The sequence below is a fragment of the Neltuma alba genome, unplaced genomic scaffold (genome assembly GCF_004799145.2).
Source record: "Neltuma alba isolate B1F8T4 unplaced genomic scaffold, ASM479914v2 tig00013021_pilon, whole genome shotgun sequence".
Lineage (NCBI taxonomy): Eukaryota > Viridiplantae > Streptophyta > Magnoliopsida > Fabales > Fabaceae > Neltuma > Neltuma alba.
The window spans coordinates 182,124-198,376 of NW_021637368.1; the positions used below are offsets into that span (position 1 = coordinate 182,124).

The window sequence follows — 16,253 nt, forward strand, 5'->3', positions numbered from 1 at the left end:
CCAGTCTATTAAACTCAATATAAAAAATATAACACATAATTCAAACTATAGAGAACTATCTAAGACATACACTAAATAAATAATTTATAAATAAATTTCTATTCTTACTTGAAAATGTGGAATACTATGTGGATCTGGAACTGGATCTGGATATGCTTTGTGGAGAGAATTCAGTAGAGCTTCGCTTCACAATTTGCCAAAAGTGTGCAAATGAGGTAGAGGGGGTATGTATAGGCTGCGATTTTCTAGCGGTTATATGCAAACCACTAGAAATTTGTAGCGTTGCTCCTCCTCCACCACCTGCATGTAGCCACGTGTCAGGACTCCTCGAGAAAAATAAAATATTTCTAGTAGTTTTAATGACAAACACTAGAAACTTTGATGACATTTCTAGCAGTTAAGGAACTGCTAAAAAATACAACGACGATTTGCATTCTCTAGCGGTTCTAGCAACAAAACCGCTAGAAATTAAACGCTGGAAATATAGCGCCAACTTCATGCCAAATGGAGGCAATAGTTGTGAAGGTCACTTTCTAGCGGTTGGGTCAAAACCGCTAAAAATGTGTGGGGTCCACACCCTTTCTAGTCAAAACGTAGCAGATTTCTTGTGGTTTGTGTTATAATCACTAGAAATTTTTATTTTTGTAGCGTTTTTTTTAACCACTAGAAGTAATTTACTATTTTTTTTGTAGTATACGTGGGATCTGACCTAGCATCCTATCTAATATACTCATTTTATTATAATTATATCATTTTTATATGAGGATTAAAATGTCATTTTATATTAACAAAAATCTCTTCGATGAAACGCAACTTTTACCTTTCAATTCTTATGAAACCCTCACGCCGTCAAAAAAACTTCCAGCCTTATTCAGTATTTCACTTTTAACAATATTTATCTTTTATTAGCATTTTTTTTTGTTTTTTTCCAATTAGAAGTTGAGCTTTTATTCTTATTTTTTTGTCAACATAATTTCTTAAACAAAATTTTTATTTTATTTTTATCGCACAAAAATTGCTATTTTAATTAATAAAAGATTGTCAAAATCTTAATAAATTTATTAAGATCATAAAATAAAATTATAACATTGTAAAAATGCTGCAATGAAAGTAATGAGTAGGTTTTGATGAGCATTAAATAGGAAAAAAAGTAATGGAAGTTTAGTATTAAAATGTTAGGGGGTTATGTGCAACTAGTTTAAAGTTCAGTGGTATTTTATAAAATTAACTTAGATGGGATGCCGTGTAAGATACCACGTAGGATGCGAGGTGTCTTTTATTGATTTGACGTGGCAAATTTCATTAGAAAGATAACGGTGAGTTAATGGCAAGGTGTTCATAATAAATAAATAAAAAAGAAAGATTAGGGGGGTTGAATTTAAACTTTTAAACATCAAGTAGGTTATATGCAACTGGCCCATAGTTTAGGGAAGTTTTGTATAATTTAGCCTAAAATAATTTAAAACATTTTTTGAAATGTCAATTTTTTTTAAAAAAATTTTAACTGAAGGTATTTTGAAAAATATGTGCCATATTTACGATTATTATCTAACTTAACTAATTTTTTTAATTTAATTAAAGTAGTTAAGGAACGGAGGAGTACTTAATTATGGAAGAACCTCTATATACAAAGTCAAGTGGAGGAAATTTTAGCAAGTTAAAATATCCATGTATCTTACCCAATTATCTATTCTTTACCTTATAGTGCGTTTATTTTGTCATTTTAAGGAGTGCTTAGATTAGTGTTGGCAAAACTTTTTTTTGGATGAAACAAAGGTATTTTCAAATCACATTGTACTTAAGATTAATCCCTTGTAAATCTGGGACAGTTAAAAAGTAGTCTTCCCAACAAGTACATTTTTAGATATTTGAACTTGTATTCTCCTCCCTAGGAAATTGATGCTGTTACCACCTCAACTAGCAGCTTGTTGGTATAATGTGATTTATGTTTTGATTGACCTTTATAAAAAGTTAGTTGAAAAAGTTAAAACTTAATAACTAAAAAGGACATAATCTTTATTAAATAGTAGTGTTTTATATTTATGATATTAATGTGATAATTATTAAAAATAATTAAATTATAATTATAAAATAAAAATTTTTTTAGTGAGAAAATTTTGAAGTGACTTATAAATAGGATAAAAAAAATCTCTCTCTCTACCTTATAAATGGGAATTAGAGGAATATCTTGATATCCCCACTTCCCTGCCTCTATCTTATTTTATTTATTATGTGATAAAAAATATGATTTTTGGGGGTAAATCTGTAAATGCTCTTCTAAAAGAGCACTAAAGTACAGTTTGGCACGAATCATTAAAAATAAGAAATAGGAATTGAGATTGAGATTGAGAAAATATATTAGAAGAATGTTTAGCATGAGAGATTTCTTATTACATTGGATTAAAAAAACTCATGTATGTGAGATTGAGGAATACCATGGGGGAAGTAGTATTCTCTGATCCTACCTTCTGGGTTTAGCTGATCCCATATAACAAACAATTACTCATATTAATGATTTTTTTAATGATTTTTTTTTTTCAATTATAATCATACTCCCTATCTTTTATTTTTCAATGCTTCACACCAAACATGACTTAAATGTCCAAAAAAGTGGCTCAACGTTGCGGTAGAAATGCTAGAAGCAAGTGAAAGTAGCGTTGGCTTTTGGATCATTATTGGCTTAAAGCTCTGTTTAGTCAAAGCATTCCAAACATGACCTAACCTTCAAATAATCTCCCAACCAACATTTTGTGCCTTCAAGACATGTTTTTTCAGTCTAAAAAATCGAACCAAAGGAGCTCTATAAGAATTAAAAAAAAAAGTAAGTCTAAGTTATGAGAAAACAAAGATCACATGTTGTACACTGTTTTTTGTCAAAAGTTTCTTTATGTGTTTTAATAAAACACGTCATTCAATTTGAGACCTACCGCGTAGCTCATTCTGATACAAATCGCAATAATGCACAAAATATGTTATCATTTGATAAAGAGGCTCACCAAAGAGAGACGATGTATGGAAACCTAATTTGTGTTGTGAATTCCTAAAGGAAGTCCCATTAATTGATGGTGTTCTGTCAATTAGCAAGTTTTCAATTTCCACCATCATTTGAAGAAGTAAAGTATGACCTACAGCTAAGAGAGCGGTAGGTGGAGTCTACACATTTTAGGCAATAAAGTTTTATCCCATCGGCCCAAAAAAAAAACGATCTTACCAAGTGAGATCGGTTACATGATTGAGTTTTATCAATAGACCAATTGGTATATAAATTTTGAAAAAATCATAAAATTGTAGTATACATACTAAACAAATTACATAGATGCATTATTCATCAATAAAATATTCATAAAAAATCACTAACAAGTGTTAGTTCTCATAAAAGAATAGTGACGAATTAGACATAACATTAGTTAACGCTAAATAGTGCTTAAGTGTAACCTAAAAGTATCATACATTAGTTATTATATAAAAAAATTTTATTCACAACTTCTTATAATGAAATCTTTAATTTTATATCTGAAAGGCAAAAAATGTTTTAGATTGAAAAAAATGTATAGTTCGAGAGCAAAAAAATGCAGAAGCATTGCTTTCCTGTAAACTCCTTCAATTGACTTTCATATAAGACCCGGTTGCCAATGTAAAAAAATTAAAAAAACTAAATAATTTATTTAATTATAACATATGTTATATAATTTTTATGAAATACTTATGTCCATTATAATATTATATATAAATCTATAAGTCAGACAAAATAATTTAAAATAATTTATTTATTTATATTAATCTCTTTAAATTAGTCATCTCATGACTAAGTACTGGAGGTAGTATTTGGTTCAAAGCCTAAGTTAACTTCTCATCCTGCGATGTTGACTGTCAGTTGTCACAGGGAACTAGTTAACAAGACTCGTGTGTATTGACCCTGTTGATCTGTTCCGCATAATATAAAGTGGAGTTGTTAAAACCGTAACACAAGATATAGATTTTTTTTATGGGCCTGTTTTTTTCTCCTTCTAAGAGCGCAGTGGAGTGTGATTTACTCTTTCGGTCTTTAATATAAAATTAGTTAAAGAGTTAATATTAGTCATATATATAAGATTTATTTCATACTTTCATCAATTTTTTTTAATTTAATCATATTATATTCTCCCAACAATAATCAAATATGAGAGAGGGGAAAAGAATTAAAAAAACATATTGACTAATTTAATTAATATCTTTAATTTACTCAAATTAGTGAATTTGGCTTTATATTGAGTATTGAAAGAGTATTTTATAAGATTTATTTTTTGTTTGTCTGATTATTTAATGTATTTTTCCCAATTTTGTCTTTAATTAATTTATGAGCTGCTGACCTGTCAAATAATTTTTTTTGTTGAGTCATTTCGAGTGAAGACGGTGCTTTCCATGAACTTGCTACTTTGTTTTTTTTTTTTTTTCCCCTCTTCCCACCTTGCCCCATCGTCTCTCTCAAGCAAGCCGTTACCTTTACAAATTTTACATCTCTATGAATGATCCTGACTCTTCCCTCTCCTTCTGTAACGACAGCGATTCCCACCCCTGCTCATGCTCCGGCATCACCTGCGATCCAACCAACACCTCGGTCACCGAGCTCGGCCTCTCCAGCTCCAATATTGCTGGCCTATTCATTTATTCTCTCTTTTGTCACTCCCTATCATCACATTTTTTTAATCTACTCTTTTTCATTTTTTTTCTAATTTATTATAAAGATCTATTTAGAAATAAAAATATATTTCTTATCTATTTATTATTTTTTATTAAATTTAACTAATTTTTTATTATATGTGAATAGATTATTTAAAACATAAAATAAAAATCGAAGACAGTATGTCCGTATGCTTGTCACTTTTTTAAGCATGGTGCACTGCACAGCCTTTGATTAATGACAAGGCCCAAGAGAGAGGAGTGATGAACAGCCAACGTCTACATAACAAATTGAAGTTGAAAGATCTTTTTTTTTTTTTTTCCCCTGAAAATTGAAGTTGAAAGATCTATTTACTTGTCTGACAGTAAAAAGTGATACAGACAACCAACAGGAGTTAATCTAAGTGGTAAGTTGTTTGGTATCGTTTAAACGAGGTCTCGAGTTCAAGCCTCAACGTATGCAAAAATTCCTGTTTGAAGACTTACTTACCACAGTCATGTGTGCGACGCGGGTAGAATCCAAATATAGTTGGAGCAAAACTCAGGTGAATTAGGTGGGCAACAAAAAAAAAAAGGTGATATAGACACTTTCCATTTGGAGACACTTAAGGATAGAACTTTTGACAAACGGACATGTAATGTAATACAAATAAAACTACCTTCGATCTTTAATATAAGAGTTAATTTAATTTTTACTTTAATTTTAAATATAAGATCTCAATCTACTTTTTCTCTCATATTTTATCTATTTTTCCAAACTAATCTTTAGAGTAGTTGCACATGTTAGCAAATTTTCCAAATAGTAGTTGTAGCTAATACATATGATTAGTAAGTGTATTTTAGAAAATTCAACTCATATTTGTTGCAAGTAACTGACTTAACAAATATTTTTGATATACTCAAATAAGTCAACTAGCTCTTATATTATGGAGTTAACATAGTACCCCCACAATATGATATTCCGCTAACAATCATCCAACTTAATACATATGCTTGACAATACTCCAAATAATTTGCAAATAGATGAAAGTATACATATACTACTCGTCAACAGAGTAGTTAATTTGGTATCTTACTTCACTGGTATACAGGGAAATCTTTATTTGAATTAAAGCTAAATCTGAAAATCATTTTCGTGTTAAAAAATATATTCTGCAAATTTTCTAATTTAAATATATTTTGTTTTGTTTATTATATTTAACTTCTTCCAATTAAAATAATTTAAATTATGACTCTGTAAATTGATAATTTTTTTATTTTATATCATGTAATAAAAGTCATACCCATTTTGGTAATTTTATAACTAAACTTATTTTTACTCAATTATAATTTAGACAACCTTTTACTAATCTTACTTTTACAAATTAACTTTTCTAAATTCCAATCCAAATACAATTCAGCCTATTCAATTTAACTTTTACTCAACTTTACTTTTTTCAAAATCAAATTGACAATATGATGTAAAACAAGAAAAGATTGGAAGGGATGAAAGTTAGAGAAGAGGAAGAAGAAGAGAGGAGAAGCAGAGAAGCAGGGAGAACGGGAGAAAACTGATCGATAAATTCTAAATGCCAAGTCTGATCACAAACTGAAACCCTAAACTATAAATAAAAGAAAGAAATAAAATAAATAAAAGAAATAAAATGAGGGGAGTGGGGAAGTGGGGTGAATGGAGTAACTACCCACGATCTAAAATAAACAATAATAAAATAATTAATTAGTTAAATTAAAATCTGCATCATTTCTCCCCGGCTTGGAAGAACTCGCCACTGGAGAGTTGGACAGCTGGAAATCATCAAGGAAGGCGGGGTCCATATGACGAAATTCGTCCTCAGTAATCCATGTGGCATCTGCATCAGTGCAGCCTTTCCAACGAACGAGGTAACGACTAATGGGACCTGCTGGAGTGGATATCGTCTGCTCATCCATCACGGCATCAATGGCTGGGGCAGGCGGCGCAACCTTGGGCAACGGTGGAGTTGGGGCTTGGTAGGTCGAGGTACCTGCAGAATCATCAGAACACAAAGGGGGCGGCTCGAAAGTGCCCCGGTAAGGAACAAGATCCTCAACATTAAATACTGGACTGATAGCCATATCTGGAGGTAACTCTAATAAGTATGCATTGGGCCCTAACTTCTTGGAAATGCAAAATGGGCCAGAGGCACGAGCATGCAGCTTCTTGTAAGGCCTCTTTGGAAAACGCTCAGGCCGTATACGAGCCATGACAAGATCGCCAACATCGAACTCCTGGTGACGTCGATGGACATTAGCAGCTACCTTATACCTGTCATTATTTAAAGTTAACTTACGCCTAACCTCAGCATGAATATCGTGAAGGCGATGTGCAAAGGTCTCGGCGGACTCAGAAGGGCGAGCAGACAGGGAAGGGGAACAAGGTCAACAGGCTGCTTTGGGTTGTAACCCTGAACAATTTGGAATGGGCTTTTGCCAGTGGATCTATTGACCGAGTTATTGTAAGCAAATTCAGCTATAGGCAAGACTAAATCCCAGTTACCAGGCTTATCGCCAACTAAACTACGGAGCAGGTCACCTAAGCTACGGTTAGTCACTTCAGTCTGTCCGTCAGTCTGAGGGTGGAAAGCAGACGAGAACTTCAGTTGTGTACCGAATAGCTTCCAAAGGGTCTTCCAGAAATAGCTGACAAACTTGACATCCCTATCAGAGACGATAGTGGTAGGCAAACCGTGAAGACGCACAACCTCTCGAAAGAAAAGCTTTGCCAGATGTGAGGCATCGGTAGTCCTACTGCACGGAATAAAATGTGCCATCTTTGAGAATCTATCAACCACAACCAAGACAGAGTCGTGCCCTCTCACTGTCTTAGGCAATCCAAGCACGAAATCCATGCTAATGTCCTTCCAAGGTGCCTCAGGAACAGGAAGAGGCGTGTACAATCCAGTATTCCTCTTCTTTGCTTTGGCCGTATGGCATGTACGACACTGGGAAAGGATTCGAGCAACATCACGCTTAAGGGAAGGCCAGTAGAACCTATCTTCAACCAGGACCGTAGTCTTCTGAACGCCGAAGTGTCCGGCTAACCCTCCAGCATGCAATTCCCAAACAAGAAAATCGCGTACTGACGTGCGGGGAATGCACAATCTTGTCCCACGGAACAGGTAGCCATCATTGATAAGGAAATCCACATGATCGTGGCGGTTGCCATCTTTAACCTCGTTATAAATGATGCCAAAGTCAGGACACGAGGTGTACTCATCCCTGAGCCGGTCAAAGCCCATGACACTAACCGTTAGAGTGTTGAGAACGTGGATTCTTCGACTAAGAGCGTCAGCTACTTTGTTCTCTACCCCTGGGCGGTGCTTGACCACGAAGGTAAACTCCTGAATGAATTCGCTCCACTTGGCATGTTTGGCATTCAAATGCCGTTGGGAGCTAAGGAACTTGAGAGACTGGTGGTCTGAGTATATGACAAACTGTTGGGGAAGGAGGTAGTACTTCCAATGCTCCAAAGAGCGAACAATGGCGTAGAACTCTTTGTCATACGTGGAGTACTTTTGCTTGGCCTCATTGAGCTTCTCACTGAAGTAGGCGACAGGGTGGCCTTCTTGGCTGAGAACGCCTCCAATCCCAACCCCGGATGCATCGCACGCAACTTCAAAGCACTTGTTGAAATCAGGTAAAGCCAGGACGGGAGCACTCGAGAGTTTCTTCTTAATAGTGCTGAAAGCTGTGGAGGCCATGGGAGTCCAGTTGAACTTATCCTTCTTCAGGCAGTCAGTAATTGGAGACATAAGTGTGCTGAAGTCTCTGATGAAACGCCGATAGAAAGATGCAAGCCCATGGAAGCTACGTGCTTCATGCAGTGTCTGCGGTTCTGGCCAATCTTGAATAGCTCGGACTTTCGCAGGGTCGGCAGATAAGCCTTGTTCCGAGACGATGAATCCGAGAAACATAACTTGGCTCTGTAGGAAGGAGCACTTTGGTAGGTTGAGATAAAATTTCTCCTTCCGCAGGGTCAGAAGCACCTGTCTAAGGTGGTGCAAGTGGTCATCTCTGGACTTACTAAAAACCAGGATGTCATCAAAATAGACAACCACGAACTTTCCCAGATAGGGCTGCAGCATATGCGTCATCACTCGCATAAATGTGCTCGGGGCGTTTGTTAAGCCAAATGGCATAACGAGCCACTCGTACAGTCCATCTTGTGTCTTGAATGCGGTCTTCCACTCATCTCCTGGTCTGATTCGAATCTGATGGTAACCACTACGAAGATCAAGCTTGGAGAACCACTTAGACCCAGACACGAAATCAAGCATGTCCTCTAACCTAGGGATCGGGAACCTGTACTTGACAGTTATCTTGTTTATGGCTCGACTATCAACACACATTCTCCACGAGCCGTCTTTCTTCGGAGTCAGAAGGGCAGGGACAGCACAAGGACTGAGGCTATGCTGGATATAGCCCTTCTCAAGCAAGCTGTTAACCTGACGATTGAGCTCTTCCCGATCTTTAGGGTTCATCCTGTAGTGTGGAAGGTTGGGGAGCTGTGATCCTGGAACCAAATCGATTGCATGCTGGATGTTCCTCATGGGTGGCAAGTCAGGAGGTAACTCCTCAGGTGCAACATCTTTAAACTCGTCCAAGAGTTGGGTCACTTCTTTTGGGAAGTTGTCAGGTATTGGTGCAGGAGGAGAAATGACTTTAGAAACAACAGCAAGGATGACATCACCCTCTCTACTTTCTTCGATGAATTGCTTTTCCGTGAGGAGGTGAAGGTTGATAGGTTTAGAAGTGGATCCTTTCGTGGGGATTAGACCTTTTGCTTTAGGCTCAGGCTTTGCAGGACGGAGTAAGATGGTCTTGCCCTCATGCTTGAAGATGTGGTTGTTCGCTCGGCCTTGGATAGTGACATCATGGTCATATAGCCACGGGCGTCCTAAAAGAATATGAGACACATCCATAGGAATCACAACACATAAAACATCCTCCTTGTAGTCACCCAACTGGAGTGGGACTCGACACTGCTGAGTGATAAGCATTGAAGTGTTGTCAATCCACGCAACTCGGAAAGGCTTAGCAATTTGCTCTGTCTTAAGTCCAAGACGAGCAACACCTCGACTAGAGATCACATTCCTTTCACTTCCACTATCAATAACCAGTTTGCATGACTTATCACCGCACTTCACGAAGGTGTGGAAGATGCTGTTCCGTTTCCATGAGTCATCTGGCGTTGGGACAGTCAAGAGGCATCGCATCACTCCAAGATGACCTGATGGCATGTCATCACAATTAATTTCTTCGTCCACATCAGAAGGAATATCGACAGGGTCGATGACGACATCTGGATCGCTCTCGAGTAGTGCATCGTCTTGAGATTCGATAAGCAACGCACGTTGCGGGCACTTTGAAGCGATGTGTCCCTTAGAGTGACACTTGAAACACTCTATCGATGAGCTACCTGTGCGAGCGTTCGAGGCTAATGACTCTCTTGGCCTAGGAGCGCTTGGTCCTGAAAGTTGTTGACTTATCCGCTGATTGCCCGAAACAGTGGAGCTGCGTGTTGGACGAGACTCTAATCCAGAGAAGCTGGGACGCCTGAAAGAGGGATACTTAGGCAGGGAGTCAATGTCGATAGCCTTATGATATGCTTCCTCTAAAGTGTAAGGACGGTTTACTCTGAGCTCCCTCTGTATGTCATCCCTAAGGCCGCTGATGAACCTCTCAATAACCACAAAACTCGGCTCATTTAAGTCATTGCGGATCAGAAGGTCATCGTATCGAGAGACGTAGTCGGCTGCCGATGAGGTTCCTTGCTTGAGGTTGTTCAATTGGTTGAAAAGCATGCTTAAGTGACTGACCGGCACGTACTTTTCCTTAAGCTTCAACTTCATCTCCTCCCAAGTAGTGACAGGAGGTTGCCCTAGGCGTTCAAGGTTCGTTTGGACGAACTGCCAATACTTCCTTGCAGATCCTACGAGCTTCATCTTGGTAAAACGAACGCGTTGTATGTCACTCATATTGTACCACTCGAAGTAGTCGTCCATGGTGGCTAACCAATCGAGGAAGGCATTCGCATCTAAACGACCATCAAAGTCAGGTGCCTCAACTTTAACCCTCTTCGTCGCATCATCATTGTAGTCTTGCCGAGGGGTGTCTCGGTATCGTCTGGGCGGCGACGGTTCTCGTCCATACCTAGGGCGCGCGGCGTATCCTCCATAGGCTCGTCGGTTCACAACATGGGATTCGTAGCGAGCCTCTGTCCCTTGCTCATCCCATGGGTTGTCCTCTTCCTCGAACTGTGGGGGAAGGGTCTCAACGTGTAGCGGTTTAGCCTGCGGGTTACGTAGCCCTATAGACAGTTGGGAGCCTCTAGTGTGAGATGGTCCAATGGTGTCGAACTTAAGGTGCGCTTGATTGGTCTCAGGTACATTTCCAAGAATCCCTTCTGCACCTTTACTAAAGACATGCCTATCAATTCTTAGGAGAGAATCTCTAATTTCTTGCTGGGAGGTCCTAAGCTCTTGATTAGATACCTTAAGCTCCTGAGTAGTGGCTCTAAGCTCCTGACACTGGGAGTTATATTCTTGCTTAATCTCGGCCAAAGATTCCTTAAGGCATTTGGTAAGTTCATTCAGTTTTAGTTCAAAGGTCTGAAGTCTCTGGTCCATTTGGGATTGAAGGGAGCTAACACGAGGTTCTAAAGATTGAAGTGCTTGGTCTAAGGTGTCTTGTCTATTTTCAATATCACGAATAGTCATGCAGTAGGTAGACGAAAGCTAACAACAAATAATGAAGCAAGTAAAGAGCTACTAATAAAATGAAAATAAATTCTTCCTCCTTTTTTTTTTCTTTTTTTTTTTGCTTTTTTTTTTAAACAAATGAAAATGCTAATAAAATACAATATCTACGGTAGACAATAATCAATAAAATGGCAAAAGCAAACTAGTAACCTCCAGTATGTCAAACTAGTCACAGTAAGTTAAAGAGAGGGTCAATTGCGCCTTACCAACGCACTTAAAGAGACCAGAAAAATTACCCCAAAGTGTCTAAATGATTCTGTGGCCGAAGTGAAAATTTTGACAAAATCCGGGTCCAGAAGTGTAATTTCCTCGAACGAATTGGGTCAGACTGCAAAATTTCAAAATCTGGGGCGAAGGCGAAATTTTCTGGAAAATTCGGGTCCAAATGTGTAATTTTCGCTAAAACTGAATCTGGAACTGCAGAAGCACGGAGGCGCGTGGATCTCACACGCAGATACTTCTTCCGGCGTGTGGAGGCGCGTCGATAGTTCTTTGGCCGTGAAACTCCGGTGTGTGACCGTGTTCCTCCCTACGGTTCGAACGGCGGTGGTTTCGCGGCAATCTGAGGTTGGACGAGAGAGTTATGAGCCTTCAAAGTGACGGTGACGGTGATCTTGCGCAGTGGACTTCTTCAGGCAGTAACTCATCGTGAAACTGAGTGATCTGGACGGTTATTGGCCGAAGAGGATGATAACGGTGGTGGCACGGTGATAGGAAGCTTGGGAGTGAATGGACAGAGGCGATTGTGCGGCAAAACCTAGAGAGTGACGGCACTGATGGAGCTTTTGAACTTAAGGGTGTGTTTGGATGGTTTGGATTGATAGAAATTAAACACAGGGAAACACAACCAAGCTCTGATGCCAAAATTGATGTAAAACAAGAAAGGATTGGAAGGGATGAAAAGTTAGAGAAGAGGAAGAAGAAGAGAGGAGAAGCAGAGAAGCAGGGAGAACGGGAGAAAAACTGATCGATAAATTCTAAATGCCAAGTCTGATCACAAACTGAAACCCTAAACTATAAATAAAAGAAAGAAATAAAATAAATAAAAGAAATAAAATGAGGGGAGTGGGGAAGTGGGGTGAATGGAGTAACTACCTACGATCTAAAATAAACAATAATAAAATAATTAATTAGTTAAATTAAAATCTGCATCACAATAACTATTTTTTTCAATTGCTAATCCAAACAGAACCTAAATATATCATATACTTTGAACCGTATGGAGGAACATTTAATGCTCATTAATTTCAATTTAATGCGATGCCCCAATTATGGTGCAATGGTTGTTGCTCGCCTGCAGCTAGCTCGGCCAACTAGACAGGGAAAGAGTGCTTTTCTTTTAGTCTTAGATATAAGTCATTTTATTAAATTTTTAACATGAATGTATTATTCATTTATTATAATGTAGATATTTTTTTTTAATGTGTATATAATAGATAGGGATAAAGCTAAAAAAAATTGTTTTATCTTAATAAAAAATTAATACAGTTTAAGTTTTTTTTTTGCCTGTGTAAAACATGCTGAAAGTGCTTTATAAATAGAAATATAAGAGTATGTGAAAAAATTTGATTTTCGTATGCACTATTTGGAAGCTTGAATGGTTTTGCTTTCGATGAGTCTAAACATAAGAGCTAGTTAAAAAGATATGTTTTTATTATAAACATAATACTCCTTCCGTTCCTTATTATAAGAGACAAATAACCGAAGTACGTTGATAAAAAAATAGTTAAAATTATTTAAGAACAATTAATGTGTAAAAAATATAATTTTTTTCCAAAAATGCCCTCATTAATAAGGAGAGAGAGCATGAGAGAGAATAATTAAATTATTAAAAGAGAGAGAAGTGGGAGGGAGAGAGAGTGTGAGTTGGAGATAATAAATATAGGTAAAATAGGAAATCAACACAAAAAAGTAGAGACAACTTTTAAGTGTCTCTTATATATAGAAACATGTCATAAGCATCAAATGTCTCTTATAATAAGGAACGGAGGGAGTATCTTAATTAATTGACATTGTCTCAAAAATTTTCTTATGGTCACAATTGATATCCCATTAAGTTTGGTGGATACGCACCGGCCAATCCCTTTGAATAATTAATATGGCCTCCTCCATAATAGCTACAGAAAGGTGTCCTAAATCGTAGCCTCTAGCAAGCAAGTTAACGAAAGAGGGAGGAACGAAATTAAAAAAGATGCTTAGGGTGTTTTAGTAAAAAGAAAATTATATTGACTAATTTAACTAACATCTTTAATCTACTCAAATTAATTAATTAGATCTTATATTGAGAATTAAAGAAGGATTTTGTAAGATTTATCTTTTGTTTGTCTAATCATTTGATGCATTTTTTTCCCAACTGTGTCCTTAATTAATTTATGGGCTGCTGACCGGTCAAATAATTTTTTTGTTGGGTCATTTCGAGTGAAGACGGTGCGTTCCATGATCTTGCTCCTTTGTTTACTCTCTTCCTACATTGCCCCATCGTCTCTCTCCACCGAGCCGTCACCTTTACAAATTTAACATCTCTATGAATGATCCTGACTCTTCCCTCTCCTTCTGTAACTACAGCGATTCCCACCCCTGCTCATGCTCCGGCATCACCTGCGATCTAACCAACACCTCCGTCACCGAGCTCGGCCTCTCCAGCTCCAATATTGCTGGCCCATTCATTTATTCTTCTTTTTTCACTCCCTATCATCACATTTTCTTTTATCTATTCTCTTTCATTTTTTTCTAATTTATTATAAAGATCTATTTAGAAATAAAAGTATATTTCTTATCTGTTTATTATTTTTTATTAAATTTAACGAATTTTTTATACTATGTGAATAGATTATTTAAAATATATAATAGAAATCAAAGACAGTATGTCCGCATGCTTGCCACTTTTTTAAGTATGGTGCCCTGCACAGCCTTTGATTAATGACAGGGCCCAAGAGAGATGAGCGATGACCAGCCGACGTCTAAGTTGAAAGATCTTTTTTTTGGGCCTGAAATTGAAGTTGAAAGATCTATTTACTTGTCTGACAGTAAAAGGTGACACAGACCTTGTACCAAAAAAAAAAAAAAAAAAAAAGGTGACACAGACCCTTTACATTTGGGGACCCTTAAAGATATAACTTTTGACAAATAGACATGTAACATAATACGAATAAAACTACCTTCGATCTTTAATATAAGAGTTAATTTAACTTTTATTTTAATCTTAAATATAAGATCTCAATCTACTTTGTCTGTCATATTTATCTATTTTTTCAAACTAGTCTTTAGAATAGTTGCACATGTTAGCAATTTTATCAAATAGTAGTTCTAGTTAATACATATGATTAGTAAAGATATTCTAGAAAATTCAACTCATATTTGTTACAAGCAACTGAATTAACAAACTTTTTTGATCTACTCAAATAAGTTAACTAGCTGTTATATTATAGAGTGAAGATAGTACCCTCACAATATGATATTTCTTTAACAATCATCCAACTTAATACATATGCTTGACAGTACTCCAAATAATTTGCAAATAGATGAAAGTATACATATACTACTCGTCAACAGAGTAGTTAAGGATCAAAAGAAGCAAATTGAAGAAGTAGAGGATTGGTTTCAAAGTGGGGCATATGAGACTCATTCAAGGTGACCCAAGCCTCTATTCCTCCGTCATCAGAACAAGATGGCATCAAAAAAATCACATTTCTTATAGGCACTCCAATAGTACAAACCCAATTTGGTTTGCCCCATCCAAAGTTTGTGTCATAGAAACCAAGCCTCACCCAACTGCTGAAAGTATAACAAGGAACACCTTCCTCGATCATTAAATACAACAGTTGTAATATTGGTTCAAGGGCTTCCATAAGTTCTTGCCCATCTCCTTGAAACTTGCTCACATAATCTCCATCAACCATTTTTATTGTTCTTCTCACTACTTTTGCCAAGTCTTGTAGCTCCACCTTCATTTCTTTGTCAACTTCAAACAATGGAGAAATGGCAGGCACATAGAGATTACCTATATTTTGTTAATACAAATGTTCAGATTAAGAAAGCAATTAAAAACATTTATAAATACATATATAAGTGAAGCATGTTATTGTCACCTAAAGAATTCTCTGGCAATGGCGGCAGCATCCGGCCTCGTATGTTCACAGCATGTAACATCAATGAACTACCATTATGAGTTGCCTCTGTGGTTCTTGCAGCTTCCAAGGCTGATTTCCATATCAAGGCTGTCACAGCTTCAACTCTAGTAGGCTTAAAGACGCAATCTCTTGAAATGTCTTCTTGTAGCCTGCACAAGCTATTTTCACTAAACATGAACCTCTTCGTGGTAATATTTTTCTCACCTATCATGTCATTGAAGTCAATCTCTATGCCTTTGGATGGAAATAGCAATGAAGCTTCCATATGAAGAGGCGAAGAAGAAGCCACCACTTCATCACTTCCTTCTCCCATTGCCTTGTGAGACCAAGCTTGGAGGAATGAAGCTACTGTTGTCCCATCACAAACCTTGTGTGAGATGCACACGCCAATTGCTATACCTCCACAGCCAAACTCAGTAACTTGAACAGCCGTTATTAGACAATCTTCATCATCATCATCTAGTTTAGGCGTGTAGGGATCTAATGGAAGAAACCCGGCCCTTTAATCTCCCTGAGCTGTTGGTTGGTATTTTTCTCAAGAAAATCTGAGAGCTTTGAGGGAACTCTAGATTCAAGGTAAATGACACCTTCATCATTGCAATCAACGTAGAGATTGCCTTCGTTTCCTTTGATTCTTCCATAGAATGGATAGTAGGGGGTGAGGATTTCAGATAACGAAGTCTTC

The 16,253-nt window shown here is 37.1% G+C and overlaps 1 protein-coding gene across 2 annotated transcripts; it reads right to left on the reverse strand.

Moving 5' to 3' along the window:
- Window positions 1-14,822: 14,822 nt before the first annotated feature.
- LOC114733620 (vinorine synthase-like) lies at window positions 14,823-15,903 on the reverse strand. 2 transcript variants are annotated; one of them, XM_028921111.1, is made up of 2 exons: window positions 15,527-15,903; window positions 14,823-15,399 (listed from the first exon to the last, which is right to left on the reverse strand). In XM_028921111.1, exons 1-2 carry the CDS (start codon window positions 15,879-15,881, stop codon window positions 14,996-14,998), a joined length of 759 nt encoding a protein of 252 aa, XP_028776944.1. In that variant the 5' UTR covers window positions 15,882-15,903; the 3' UTR covers window positions 14,823-14,995. The 2 variants fall into 2 exon arrangements, with proteins under 2 accessions (XP_028776944.1, XP_028776943.1); XM_028921110.1 differs by having other exon boundaries at window positions 14,823-15,438.
- Window positions 15,904-16,253: the final 350 nt, after the last annotated feature.